Here is a 15646-nt window from a genome sequence, read left to right as displayed (position 1 = left end):
ATGGCAGTTCTGCCTGGTTATTTGTCCTGTCAGGTCTAATTATATTGAAACCAAGTAGAGTAATTTCATTGTCATTTATGTTTTGTCCAGGTTTGTGTAGCTTTCACTATGTCTGGCGGTCTGGGAATATGTGGCAATACAAGCATGTATGTCTTGGACTTTGTGTCATATACTTCTAAGATTGATATTTAGGAGGAGAAGGTTGAAATTGCAGTATGGAAGAGGAAAAGAGAATGGTACATTTAATACTATGCTATTAGTGTGTGTGGTGTTTTTGCTTTGTGACATGGTTTGGGTGAGAATGAATTTGTTAAAATGCATTTTTAGTTTCATTGAATTTCATATGCTAACATTCTTAAATTTAAGATGCTTGTAACTGAACACTAATAAACTGAAAAAACTTTAAACAGAGAAAATAAATAAAAAAAAAACCTCCCAAAGCCAGTCAAAATAGGGTTGAATAAGTGCTTTTGTTCTTTAATTATACAGAACTTCATCAGATTCTGATGAAGTTCTGTATAATTAAAAAAACAAAAGCACTTATTCAACCGTATCTTGACTGGTTTTGTGCTTTGGGATGTTTTTATTTTCTATACTTGTGACTGAAAAAGTCTAAGAAGGACTGTCGGTAATGTGTGGTAGCTGTGATGAGTAAGAGACTTGGTAAATGTTGGTGTAGTGAGTGTGGGTTTGTAGGACTGTTAATTATATTTAGTGGGGAGATATGGTATTTGGTAAAGAATACTAATATGTTAAGAAGGCACACTAGTAGGGTTTGAGTTGGAGTCATTTTGTCTGACATGCAAGATATTGCTGAAGATATTTACTTGCAGTGTAAAATGTTACAAGGTCAAGATAGCTACAGCAGTGTAACTAAAAAGACATGAAGGGTTTGCAGCAAGTTAAATGAATGGGTTAGAGATACTAGTTGTAGGACAACTGCTATTGGCTTATGTTCTGATTGTTTGGATGTACAAATAAGTTGGAAGAAGTGGAGTTGTGGAGATAAGATAGTTTAAATGCAGAGTAGTATAAATGCAGAGTAGTAGAGTGTGGAAGGGAATTGGCGGTAGTGTAGGGGAGTGTTGTGAGCCGAGCTTCGGCTATGACATAATATAAGAAGGTTTCCAGAGATAGTAAACTGTATTAGCTGAACAATGAAAAATAGAAACTGAGAGGTGGGGGGGGGGGGGGGGGGAATTACAGGGAGCAGTACACAAGCGCAGGAGGACTAAGGTGAGAATTATATATGTGCTTAAGTATTTAGTGTTAGCTGCAAGATAGTGTAGTAAAGGGAGAAAAGGAGGAGGGAGCAGTCTGAAAATTTATTTATTTACATTTGTTGACCGGGAGTGTCCGACTGGACGTAGGTCCATTTTCAGCGGAGGCCCGGGGAGAAAAGCTCCACAGTTAAAATAAACAGACAGTAGTTACATTGGATTACATAGTGATTAACAATTTAACATAGCAATTACTTACAACATATTTACAGATGAAGAACATAGTACATCAGTAGACAACTGGAATCTTTATCTGTGAAGTACATAACAGACATTAACAAATGTTACAATAAGAAGTTCCTGCTGTATAATAAGTACTAGGCTTATGAGCATCTGAGCTTGCTATAATCATGGTAGTTAGTGGAGTGGAACGAAAGGTAGTGGTTGGATGGGGTGGGTGATATTAGAGTGGGAGCTGCAAGGGCATAGCCAGCATGTTTTTAGGTGCGCGTTTAGTAAAGTTTTGAAGTGGGTGCATGATGGTATGGATGTAATTGTGGGTGGGAGGGAGTTCCATAATTTGGCTATGGCGCAAGAGAATAGTGCTTCACCAGCAGAGTTATTGGCTTTAGTGATCTGCAAGTGATTTTTGTTGCTGGATCTTAGTGGTCTGGTGGTACGATAGGGTTGGAGTAGATTCTGGAGGGATGGGACATTTAGTGGATGGTTTACTAGTTTGTGGGCGAGTGAGAATTGATACCATTGAAGGAGGAGAGGGAGTTCAAGCCAGCCCAGTGGTGACTATGGTAGGATGCCCCTGTGGCGAATTTGGCGATTCTGTTGTAGCAGGTCTCTAGCTTGTTTAGATCGCATTGTCTTAGATTGGTATATATTGGAGAGGCATAAAGTAGGGTGGAGATAAGATGGGAATTTGCTATTGAAATCGTTGCTGCTTTGGTGACAAGTTGCTTATTTCTGTGTAACGCTCCTAGTTTTTTGTGGGCTTTTTTATGGTCATGGATATGTGAATGTCAAATTTTAGTTTATCGTCTATTTCCACTCCTAGCAATTTGGTGTGTTAAGTTGGGTATATAGTGGTGCTGTCTTTTGCTGTGATGTTAAAGTGAGAGTTGTTTTGAGTATGTTTGGTAGATGAGTAGTTTAGTTTTGTTAGGGATGAGTATTAATTGGGCATCGGATAACCAAGTTTCAAAAGAGGAAAAGGCTTCCTGTGTGACTTTTTGCAGTTTGGGTAGGGACTGGGATGAGCAGATGATGGATGAGTCATCTGCGTATTGTGTGTGTGTGCCATGTTTGGTGGCAGAGGCTAGATTATTGGTGAAAACAGAGAAGAGCAGGGGTCCAAGGATGGATCCTTGGGAACCCCTATGGAGACAGGCAGTTGGGGAGATATGTCATTCTGCCATACAACAGATTGTTGGCAGTCATACAGGTAACTCTGAAACCAGGTGGTGAATGATTGAGAGCAGGATAGGTTATTGAGGACAGAGATAAGTTGTTTGTGTGGGACCATGTCAAATGCTTTAGATAGGTCTAGGAAAGTAGCAGAGGAGAGATAGCCATTGTTTTTATGCTGAAGGATAGTGTTAGTAAAGGAGAATAAGGCAGTGGTGGTGCTATGGTTTGGTCAGAAACCATGCTGAGTATTGGAAAGGAGGTTGTTAGTAAGGAGGTAGTCTGAGACCTGAGAGTGTATGCATCTCTCTAGTATTTTGGAGTGGAGAGAGAATAGCTATGGGGCAGTAATTGGTTAGTTCTGTGGAGGGTCCGCCTTTGTAGAGGGGAATTATATGTGATACTCTCCACAGTGTGGGAACGTAACTTTCTGACAGAGATTGGTTAATCAAGATGGATACTGGGTAGGCCAGAGCATCAGCTGCGATTTGTAGGTATTCACTTGGGAGGTTGTCTGCTACTAATTTGGTGGGCTTAAGTTTAGTTAAGAGTTTTTTTATGTTGGAGGTAGGTACAGGAGAAAAAGAGAAGGCAGTGGGGAGATTACTAGTTGAAGGTGTGGGTTGGAGGAGAGGGGGGTTGTGTTGTTTAGCTAGTGATAGTATGGTTTGTGTGAAGTGTGTGTTGAATGAGGTAGCAATATTTTCTGAGGAGTGAGGGATGTTAGGAGGAGGGGTACTGACTTTACCTGAGTGGATGATGGAGTTTATGGAGGACCAGAATTGTTTGGGGCTGTGTTGGGAGGAGTCTAGAGCAGACTGGTAGTTTGAAATTTGTCCTGTTTTATTAGCTTTTTGACTCTATTGCGTAGTTCTAGGAATTTCTGTATAGTTGAGGGGGTTTTGGTTTTGCGCCAGTGCTCCTAGGCTTTATCCCTGTTTTTCATTTCTGACAGTGGTTTTCTGTAGCCATGGGGAGGGTTGTGCTTTGGTTCTGGAAAGTCTTATGGGGGCATGGTAATTAAGGATGCTCAGGAAGGTAGTATTAAGAAATTCAACTGCGTCATCAAGACTGAGGTACTTTAGAGGATGCCAGTTACATTCTTTGAGGGATGAGATGAACGTGAGTGGGTTAAAGTTTAGTTTTTTACGTATTTGATGGTAGATGACAGGTTTAGCTTGGTATAGGTATTTTTTGAGTAGGAATGTTGGGGAGTGATCACTGAGGCTATCTGATAAGCAGCCTGTTATGTACGACTGGGGGCTCTTACTGACTAGTATCCAATCCAGGGTAGTGTGCTTGCTGGAGTTTTTATTTATCCTGGTTGGCGACTGGACTAGTTGGATGAAGGCATGAAGGTTTACATGATGGGTTGGATGGTTGCTAGAACAGGATTGCCAGTCAATATTGAAATCACCTAAAATGATAGTTTCTTGGGGAGATGGTGGGTAGACCAGCTGAGGAGGGTTTCTAGTGGAGGGATGTTTTGGCCAGGTGGGAAGTAGCATCCAATTATGTTGATGGTTTTGTTTTGGTTTATTTTGAGGTTGGTATATATTATTTCTTCATTGCCTATTTGTGGAGCTGATGATTTTAAGATCTGGATGTTTAGATGCTGTTTAAATATTATAGCTACACCGCCTCCTTTCTTGTTTAGCCGGTCAACTCTTAGTATGCCATAACCTGTAGGGGGTATTTGCTCACTGTTAATGTGAGATTTTAGCCAGGTTTCTGTCAGGATGACTATATCTGAGGAGTACAAGTCTATGGTGGCATGGAGTTCATGGACTTTGTTGGATATACTTCTAATATTTAGGCTTAGTAGAAGGAAGTCACTTGGCTTTCTGTTGGCTGTAATATGGGAGAAGTTGTGGTTTCTAGTCTAATTATGAGGATTGGGGTTGGAGATGGTAGGGCCAGTGTTGGGGTGGATGTCTCCACTTAGGGCTAGTTTTGATATGCATGAGGTTATTGGTTTTCTCAGTTTTTGAATGTGTTTGTTTATAAGGGAAACTTTATGATTGTGCTGTGTTGCCATTTGGTCAAAATGAAAGCAAGAGAAGTCATTTGTCCTGTCTGAGTGGGGGTTGGGGGTAGCAAGCTATGTATTTGCTTTTATTTTGGGCTACACAAAATCTGTTAAACTTATTGTTTATTATTATGAGCATTGATAAATAACAGTGATGTAGAGAATTGAGGTGATGATGGGAGTTTACTGGAGCCTTGTCCTGTAGTACAGGGTGTATACACCATACAGCTACCTAATTCAGATACGTATACATGGACAATTAGCTGTTCCCATACTCAGATTTTGCAAGCTGCAAGTCTTAGCTTATATTAACTTTACTAGATTACATGTGTGTCTGCTTTGACTTTATACTGTTGGTCCTTTCAGGGATGGCCTTCAGGTTTGGGTGTCAGTTGCTGGGTAGTAATAACTCTTATGCAGCCTGTACAGTGTATTAACAAGGGGTGGTTTGGTCAGGATCAGTAGAGTAGAGATGGTAAATTACTCTGACTAGAAGCCAGGGGCTCCAGAAAAGGCATGCATCCAGTGTGACTTCAAAGATGATGACAACAAGAAAGGTAAAACCTTGAAGAGTAGTAAAATGCATGCTCCACTAAGGAGGCTTCCATATCAGAAGTTGTCTTCAAGAATATTTTAGTGTACATCTGTGAATGAGCTACTTGTTTATACATCCACGTTTTCTAATCTTTGTAAGGTAAATATACATTCCAAAACACTACATGGTAGCTAATGCAGTTGTGGCCCTTTGGTGCAGAGGGATAAAGCACTTATTTGAGCCCAAGAATACCACTTGTTCAACTAGAAGCAGTGCCACTAGAGGGTGCTGCGAAAGGGAGGTTGGGAGTGAGTATTGATCGTCTCACCCATCCTTGGGGGGAGCCTAGATTCACTGTAACAGCAATGTTAAGAGCCTGGCAAGCTGCAAGCAGTATGCCGGTTGGTCAAGATGTTGCACATGAGCAAAAGCGCGCACACACCTCCCAAGATCATCAGTTGCAGAGCTTACAGGGCTGCCTCAGGATGTTGGTGAGGGTTGGGGCACATGTTCTTGCAGGAGTATGACACTGCACCAGTATCCTTGATTTCCTCACTGACCCCAAATGTGAGTCAGGGTTGAGCTGGTTTCCTAAGTTATTTCAAAAGGGCAAGCGCAACCTCAGATTCCTCAGACTAAGGCAGGTCTGGTAAACACAGCAAATGAGGAGAGGAGCTGCTGGCAGCCAATTTTCAGCTGCTGGAAAAGGAAAAAAAGTTAGTACAGTAGTGTGAAATACATAACCATAGATATTCCAGTATGTTCATTGTGACAGTGCTAGCTTCTACCCACCTTCCCACATAGGATGCATACTCCTGCAAAGAATTTCTCTCAAGCAGAGGGGTGAGTGGAGGGACATATACCCAAGCAGCACCTCCTTCCTTTTTCTGACCAAGGAAGTGCAGGAAAACTGCAACTGAGATTTCCACATGACACCAGAGTTCTCTCCTTTTTTTTTCTTTTCTTTTCTCCACTGGTTTTACTGTATCAAAACTGAATATTCCATATTTAATGAGAGTTGCTTTCTCTAGGCATACACTCTCACTCTCATTCTGTCTTCCCTGACCAGCAAAAAAGAACAGGAAGTGACATGGGCTAATGGCCTTTCATATTTGGGATTCAGGTTTGCATCCATCCGTCGGTGGAGTCAGCCTGTACTAAGACATCCACAGAGATCTGGAAATTTGAACAGTTATGTAGATACCTCCTGTGGCTCATTCTCAGTTGTCATGAATTCTACTACAGCAGTGATCTTTCTGGAGCTTTTAGTGTTATCGTCCGTGTCTGACTGAGATGCACATTTAACTTAGTCTGTTGACAAACTTATAGTTGAATGTTTGTGGCATTGTCCTATTGTGAAGTGAATACTATTACATACTTTTTGATGTAAGGATTTGCTATGGTTTTTTTTTTCCGAACTGCATTCCTACAGTGATGCTGTAGATTCAAAAGATGTTTAATAGATGCCGTTATCATACGTTTCATTAATATTCTGTGTCCAGGTTATCACAGGTGCTCTACAGTCCTTTATCTGGGTGCTGAAGTTTCCTCTTCCTTCGTTGGAGGCCAACATTGAAAGACTAACAAAACAGTTATTTTTACTTTTGAAGAATTATGCCAAGGCTGGAGCAGGCAAAGGGGAAAACTTCAACCTCGTTGTGAACTGTTTCAAAGTAAGGATTTATTTTTGTTTAATATAATTAGGTTGCCTGTGGTATTTATACTTTCCTCTATGATAAAATGATTGTTTTTAGAATGTATGCAGATATTTAAAATTTGGTGGTATCTAAGTGAAATATTTTGGTTCCACTGATAAACTCCAAACTCTGTTAGAGGACAATTTGTGGACTTTTAAACATTGCCATATTTGTTTATCAAGAAGCTGTGTACTAGAGAGTGCTTAATTTCATAGGTTAGCAGTCGATGCTTAGTAGCTGATGTAAACAGTATGGACCAGAACTCTGTGTAAACAGTGTGGACCAGAGCTCTGTGTAAACAGTGAGGACCAGAGCTCTGTTTGTGACCTGGGTAAAACTCGCTCCTTTTATGCCTGCTGCACACAGTCCCCTTGATATTATAGATGGGTGTCATTATTATCATTGTAAGTGCATGGAATATCACACTTTGTTGACAGGCTGCAGGATGCTTACTTTTCTTTAAAGAAATGCACAATTTTGGCAAGGTGGTAGAGTTTAAGCTTAGGGGGATTTACTATCAAAAGTGTAGGTTGATAAGGTATAGACAAAGTGTAAACTCTTCCATTGAATTTGCTGCAGATTATCTTTTTGATAACACTGTTTTTTTTTTGGGGTGGGAACAAGTTAATCCATTTTTATAATAAGGCATCTTGTTTTTTTCAGTTTCTTAGGATGGAGGGATAAATTTACCAGTGTTTATTCTCCAGCACACATTACACTTTGAGATGCCCAGTGTATAATTTTCTGATACCAATGTTTTTGATTACTACTGTGGTATTTAATCGTTTTACTGACATTTTGTAAATACGCACACTGCTCACTCTCATTGGATGCCAAGTTTTGCACTTTTGATCCCCAAACTTTTTTTTCTTTGCATGCCTGAAGAAGATGATGGTTGACTGCCAAGAGATATAATTTGGATTTGGGTTTTGCTGCTTTGTTGTCAGCCTACCATGGTTATTTCTCTTCTCTTCTCATTATACTTTTGCATTTTGTTTATGGTGACCCTTAGTAAATTACTTGCTTCTTTGGGAATGACTAGAATACTTGATCTGTGGTAGAGTTTAAGATGACCAAGTAATTACATTGCTGTATGAGAGGTCTGCTTATTTGTTGCTGAAGCTATGCAGATGTTACTTTGGCACATATTACACTGTTTGCCCATTCTTTTCCAGATGTAGAGCTGCTACTGTTCTTTCGTTGTTTGGACAATGCATTTTTGAAGTTTTGATATCAGTAGATTTCACTCCAGTGGAACACTTTTATGCTGCATGCCCTAGATGCAATTAGCCAAATCCCATCAGTTTCACAAACCTGTTAAGATTCTGTTGTTATGAGTACATTAGGGTGTCATCTGACCTGTTTTTTGCTCTACTTGGTTGCGTTGAATCACTTGATAGTTCGTTGGACCCAGTTCTGCTTTCTGTGGTGTGACTGTTGCATAGCTTAGTTGCTGTATGTAGACTTGGGCTCTTGAGTATGATGTTCATCATGTTACACTGCTGCAGTCATCACACTTGGGTTATTCTGCCGTCAAGCGGTCCCGCAGTCGGCCAGAATTCCAAAGTCTTGGTCCGGCGTCGGTTGCTGTTGCCTCTTCCCTGACGTCAGTGCACCAGGGGTATATAAGATGCATCCGACGCCATTTTCTTCAGTCTTTCTTGCCGCGCAGTGCCCGAAACAGAAGCAGTTCGCAAGTGCCAGTCGGCCGACTCCTGAGATTTTCGAAATCGAATTTCAGAACCGAAGTCTTCAATAAAGCTAAGTACCCCGTTGGGGAAACTTTTTCCTTGCCTCAGACCAATGTCAGAAAAAGTTAACAATTGTATTACTTGTGGAAAGCAAATACCTCATAAGGACTTCCACTCTTACTGTATTCCATGCCTAGGCCCTGATCACGACGTCACTAGTTGTCGGTTCGGTGCTAGATTTAACAAACGCACTATTAAAAGGTGTTTTGATTTTGCATTGCACTACTTTGGCCGAAGGTTCAATTACACTATGCCGTCGGATAATCCGACGACTGGATTACCGAAAAAACGCAAGGACAAGGATAAAGACAGGCATCCGAGATCCAAAACCGACGACGAAACCTCTTCCAGGCCAGTCTCCAGTTCTCAGTGAGGCGCTTTCGCAGCCCCAGACACCCGCTACCTCAGAGCCACAGGCCACCTCCCACTCCCACGTGGAGACAACCAGGCCTCTGGAAACTCAAGGTATTGGGCCTACGGAAACTAATCCCTCAGATGGGTCCGGAGCCGCTGAGCAGGCATCAGCTTCTGAGGGTGTTTTCAGACCTTCACAATTTACTATCAAAACAACAACCAAGACAAAGGTACCACTAAAGGCAAAGAAGCAAGTACAGCCTTCTCCTGGACAAGCCTCCATGCCTAAAAAACAGATGCTTAAAATGGCCGAAGACCTCATTACACTAATCAGGGGTTCCCATCCCCCTCCTGAGAAAAGGCCTAGGCAGGATACAGACTATGATTCCTCTGATCAGGTTTCCATCTCCTGTGATTCTACTTCTGACCAGGGGTACTCTATCCCTAATTATGAGGACTCTGATGCTGAAGAATCTATCCCTTCAGCCTCTACTCCTGAGGATTACACTTTTGGGGAAACTTTACATACCATGAGGGAGCACTTCCATTGGGAAAGTCAGGAATACTCAGATTCTAAGAAAAGGCTCAGAGATTTCCTTTTACTACCTCAGCACAGGCCCCTGGCTATTCTGCCTGTGCTAGATATTGTGGATGATGTGTTTTCGGAATCCAGCTCATCTCCTGATTCCTTGCCCCCTGCGCCAGCCAAGCCAGATAGGTACTACAGAGTCCCTGACTCTCACAAGTTTCTTTATAAAAACCCTTCTGCTGATCCAGAAACTATTTCCCAGGGTCCAAAAGGGGTTAAGGCTGCTATTGCAAAAAATCCAGTACCCTCTGACAGAGATTCCAGAGCTTTGGATAGATGGGGGAAGAAAGTATACACTTCCACTACTTTAGCTGTAAGAGCCTTAAATTGCCAGTTTCACATGCTTAAGTACCAACAATATTTACTGACTCAATTAAAACAGAAAATGTTTGCTAGCTCCGAAGCTCCTGATTGTAAGGAAATGCAGGATATGTTGCATGCAATTGAACAGGTGGGAAAGCATACTCTGCAATGTGGTTTTGATTCTCTAGAGGCCTCCTGTAGGGCTGCAGTTACAGGGTCAGTGATTCGAAGGCATGCTTGGTTAAAGGAACAGAGTTTACCTGATCATGTTAAGGCAAAATTATTGGATGCTCCTTTACAGCATGATGCCTTGTTTGGTGTTAAGGCCGAAGGTCTTAAAGAAAATGGAGGAAAAAGCTAAATCAATGCAAGCAGTCAAGGATTTCTTGCAGGTACAGCCACCTCGTTTTAGCAGAAATTGGCCTACAAAAAATTGGTCCTTTCCACTGTCAGACAGGCCACAAAGAGGCAGATATAGACGCCCAAGAGGCAGATCTCAACCCCAAGGCTCAAACAGACAAAAACAGTGGGGCACCTCAACCCCAAGAGGAGGTGAGGACAAGTCTCAACCTTACAGGAAGCAGAGGGGGAAACTAGCACTTTTTACTCAAAACTGGCAAACAATCACCCAAGACAGATGGGTTCTGAAAATTGTGTCTCAAGGTTTACAGGTTCCACTTCCATACGTTACCAAAGCTAAAAGCAATGCCAGACCTGCCACAAAATCAAAGGACAGAGGCACAAAAACAAATTTCAGCCCTCACGGACATGAGAGCTATTCAAAGAGTACCGCAACAGGAACAAGGACAAGGATTTTACTCAAGACTGTTCCTGGTCCCCAGAAAGGACAAGGCCTGGAGGCCCATACTAGACCTGTCAATTTTAAATACATACCTGGAAATTCCAAAATTCAAAATGTTGACTTTACAACAGCTACTACCCATGCTGGACAAGAACGCTTGGCTTGTTACTCTGGACCTCAAAGAGGCATACCTGCATGTCCCTGTCAGACAAAATTGCAGAAGATACCTCAGGTTCAAAGCTGGATCAAAGCACTACCAATTCTCTACACTGCCCTTTGGCTTATTTACTGCACCCAGAGTCTTCACAAAGTGCCTGGAAACTGTAGTTACTTTTTGCAAACAAAAAGGAATTAAAATATATCCAGATCTGGACGACTGCCTCATTCAAGCAGAGACAAAGGACATTCTCTTATGGCATCTGGCATTTGTAAAAAGGTTGCTAACCTTTTTAGGGTACACTGTAAATGAAAAGAAGTCAAAACTAGTGCCCTCACAACAGATTACATTCCTGGGTGCCAGCTTAAATACAACGGCCCAGATGGTTTACCTCACGCCAGACAAACAAGTGCAACTAAATCAATATTTTCAATTACTGGCAAAAAAGTCCCATCTCCCTGCAAGAAAAATTCTGCAGGCCCTGGGATTCATGGCATCCTGCATACTACTAATACCATATGCCAGACTGCATATGAGGAAACTACAATGGTACCTAAAAAGCATTTGGACTCCGCACTCTCACAGTTTAGAAGCAGTAATACCAATGATTCCCTGCCTACAACAGGAGTTTCGATGGTGGGCACAGGCATGTCACCTAAACAAGGGTCAGCCTTTCACCCAACCCACAGCCAGGCAAACTCTAACAACGGATGTTTTGGATTATGCCTGGGGAGCACATATGGCAGGAAAATGCATACAGGGCAAGTTGAGCACAGACCAGATGCATCTACACATCAATCAAAAAGAGATGTTAGCGGTGCAAAATGCCCTAACAGCTTTCAAGGAACTTCTGCACCCAGGACAATTATTAATAAAGACAGAAAACACCACAGTTATGTGGTACATAAACAAAGAAGGGGGCACTCATTCTTACCCCCTATGCAGGCAAGCCATGACCTTATGGAACACAGCTCTAGCATACCAATTACACCTGCAAGCACAATTCCTGCCAGGAAAGGAAAATCCTCTGGCAGATGATCTAAGCAGGAATATCATTGACCCTCACGAATGGAAATTGAATCCACAAATCTTCAGCATGGTAACACAAAAATGGGGAAGCCCAGACATAGATCTTTTTGCCTCCCCACTGAACTGCCAACTCCAAAAATTCTGCACAAGGGCTTACCACAAACCAGCATGGAAGGTGGATGCCCTTTTGCTCAGCTGGAGAAATCTAAAAGTATATGCATTCCCGCCTCTGCCTCTCCTTCCAAGGGTGCTCCTAAAAGCCAGACAAGAGAAACCACAGATGATACTGATCGCCCCAGACTGGCCACGCCAGCACTGGTACCCGATATTAAGGAACCTTGCTCAAGGACCGCCATGGATTTTGCCTCAAATTCCTACCCTTCTGACTCAACAAAACAATCAGATCCTGCACCAGCAGCTCAAAACCTTAAACCTGGCAGCATGGCAGATTCATTAGACAAACAGTCAACATTTCTTTCTAAAGCAGTTATGGATGTTATTTTGGAGGCCAGGAGGCCTAGCACTAGGAAGGCGTACACCGAAAAATGGAAAAGATTCTGCGCCTGGAACCAGGCTCAAAAAACCTAGATCCTCTTGTCCCAAACATTCCTCAGATTTTGCAATACTTAACTGAGATGCCGGACAGAGACCTATCCTTTTCATCAATTAAGATCCACGCCTCTGCCATTTCAGCACATCACAACACGGACCCTCCTTTATTCTCTCATCCTTTGCTAAAACAGTACCTCAGAGGGGCTAAAAACATAAGACCGCCCAGGAGAGCACCAACACCAACTTGGGACCTCAGTTTAGTTTTGGAAAAACTAACCCTGCCTCCTTTCGAACCAGCTTATGCAGCAGATCTAAAATTTTTATCATGGAAAACAGCTCTGCTCCTAGCAGTAACTTCAGCACGAAGAGTCTCAGAGCTACAGGCATTAATGGCAGTGGAACCTTTTATAATTTTTCATCAGGACAGGGTTTCTCTACGGACAAACCCTAGCTTTATGCCAAAGGTGGTATCTAGTGTGGCTCTTAACCAAACCATCCATTTGCCAACATTTTATCCAAACCCACAGAATAAAGGGGAAAAACTTCTGCATTCTTTAGACATGCACAGACAGCTATGCTTATACTTGGACAAAACAAAAGTTATCAGGAAAACTGAGCAACTGTTTGTAGCATATGCTGCAGGATCACAGGGCAAGGCTATTTCAAAGCAGACTATTTCCAAATGGATAGGACACTGTATTCGTTACTGCTACACTCAACATGGAAAATCAGTCCCTACAGCCACTTCTATGGCCTTTCTCAGAGGAGTACCTACAAAGGAAATTTTGGAGGCTGCAACTTGGAGTTCAGTGCACACCTTTACCAAACATTACCACCTGCCTCTTTACTCTAAATCCAGAGCAGGATTTGCCACTGCAGTTCTGCAGGGCCTCATAGCCAACCCTAACTCCTTATAGACCAGCCACCCAACCTTAGCTTTGGGATTCCACCCAAGTGTGATGACTGCAGCAGTGTAACACGATGAACATAGTACAGTTTTGTACCTACCGTAAATGTAGATGTTCGAGTGTTCACACTGCTGCAGTCCTGGTTACCCTCCCTCCATCCCCTCTGAACTGGCTGGCCTTATCCATACCTTTTTATCCTGTACAACCTTTGTGGTGTATTTGCTTGTATCTGAAGGTATTGCTGTTATTGTACATGCATAACTGTAATTAGCAATGTGTATTGCCTACCTACTAGGGGGCACCTGACATCTGGGGCAAGAAAAACTGAAGAAAATTGCGTCGGATGCATCTTGTATACCCCTGGTGCATTGACGTCAGGGAAGAGGTGACAGCAACTGACGCCGGACCAAGTCTTTCTGGCCGACTGCAGGACCGCCTGATGGCAGGATAACCCAAGTGTGATGACTGCAGCAGTGTGAACACTCGAACATCTACATTTATGGTAGGTACAAAACTGTACTTTTTGTCTCCTTCAACAGTATGTGAATGAATTCTATCCTGCTAATTTTGCTGCGCTAAATGGAATTGTACTCTCTCATGTTAGTCAAGAGCAGGCATGACAAATTTTAAGTTTTTTACTGCAGCAATTCTCACAGCTCCATATTGAAATGTCGGGACTTGAAATGCCCCATGCCGAAAAGCTGAAAAAAAAAAAGACTGAAAACACTGGAGAAGAGCAATTCTCAAAAATCTGTCTTCTCTTTAAAATTTCTTTTTGCACTCTGGGCATGCACCCTCACCCCCCATGAACTTATATGTATCAACTCTAAGATTGCTATACCTTGGAGAAAAGAGAATATTCTGAGAAATGGTATCTCGGATGTTTGCTATGTATAAGTCTGTTCTTTAGTCCATTCAGTCTCCATGTAGCAGATCCCAGCATTTCAAATGGTTACCGATTCTCTCAGTATTGCATTTTTCACTTTTTGCTTTGGATTTTTTAATGCTTTTTCTTTTTGTTTGTTTTACTATTTGTATAGTTTAATTTTGTACTTTCTTTGGTTTGGTATGCTGATTATCACCTCACTGTCCCTGTATTTATTGGTTTTCATGTGTACCTTGTGCAGTTTTGTAATGTTGAGGAAGTAAGCATTGATATAAACTTAAACCTGTGTCATTTCTCAGCATTTGAAATGGGTTATAGAAGCTGCCTATTTTCAGGGCTTTAGGTGTAATTTACAGGTACCACTAAAACACTTCTACTGTCCACACTGTGCTGCTGCATTCCTGCCCTTTGCTTACTTGCATGCACACAAATGCACAGTGGTTACAAACCTTAGAGGAATTTTTTCATAGTATGTATGAAATAAAACAAAATGGTAAATTCATTTATTGCCTGCTTGGTAGGGATGATCATTTAAAAAGTTATTGTTAGGCTTTTCAGCCAAATGCATATTCATGAATATTTTGGGCACATCACTGTATTGCCCATAAACTAATTTTTTATTTGATCTGATTTACTGATTTCTCTCTCTGATTATATTATACAGTCAATTACTTTGTTGGTCAGGAATGCAACCTATCACACAATCACAGATAAGCAGTTACAGGTGCTTCTGGGATATGCTGAGGAGGATATCTATGATACATCAAGACAGGCTACTGCTTTTGGTCTCTTAAAGGTAAGAACAAACATTGATTGTTCCAGAGTTAAATCTTTCTGTTTACATTTTATTGTTGCTGTAGGCTTTAGATGTATGAATCATGTTGTCTTATCTGTTTCTCTTTTTCTGAAGGCAATTTTATCCAGAAAACTAATAGTTCCAGAAATGGATGATGTCATGCAGAAAGTGGCCAGGTTTGCAGTAACTGCCCAGAGTGAGCCAGTTAGAGTCCAGTGTCGGCAGGTTGGTTTAATACATTTTTGACTCTTCAGTTGTGTAATGTATATTTGTGCTGAAATAGTAAAGGCATCTTGCAGATTTTTAAAACTACCACCTTAGTAAAGGAACCAGCATCATTGCCGGTGTAATGACAGTTGGTGTATACATAAAACAGCCAAGAGGTGGTGATACAGTTACATTTTACTAAGAGAAACAGAACAAGGCAAGCAGGAGGTTAAAGACTCTAGACTTCCGTCCCATTGAGATAAATGATGATTAATGTCAGAGTGAAATGTAGTAAAGCCCCAAATATAAATATTGAAGGAAGGTTTTGAGCCCCTAAGTGAGATAGAACTTATCAGATGTGGGTTTTGATGCCTTAAGCATTAATAACTGGGCCAGTGTTGGCCACCTGATCAAG

The 15646-nt window shown here is 41.7% G+C and overlaps 1 protein-coding gene across 1 annotated transcript in view; it reads left to right on the top strand.

Moving 5' to 3' along the window:
- UTP20 (UTP20 small subunit processome component) overlaps positions 1–15646 on the top strand; it is a gene marked incomplete in the record, with an annotated part of 2478305 nt that overhangs the window by 2139275 nt on the left and 323384 nt on the right. The window contains 3 exon segments of the mRNA XM_044087776.1: positions 6703–6873; positions 14893–15024; positions 15139–15249. Of these exon segments, the coding sequence (XP_043943711.1) occupies positions 6703–6873; positions 14893–15024; positions 15139–15249 (414 nt within the window).

Source organism: Protopterus annectens, chromosome 11.part0 (genome assembly GCF_019279795.1).
Source record: "Protopterus annectens isolate FY-2018-M chromosome 11.part0, PAN1.0, whole genome shotgun sequence".
Classification (NCBI taxonomy): domain Eukaryota; kingdom Metazoa; phylum Chordata; order Ceratodontiformes; family Protopteridae; genus Protopterus; species Protopterus annectens.
This window is presented reverse-complemented; position numbering and strand designations above follow the sequence as displayed.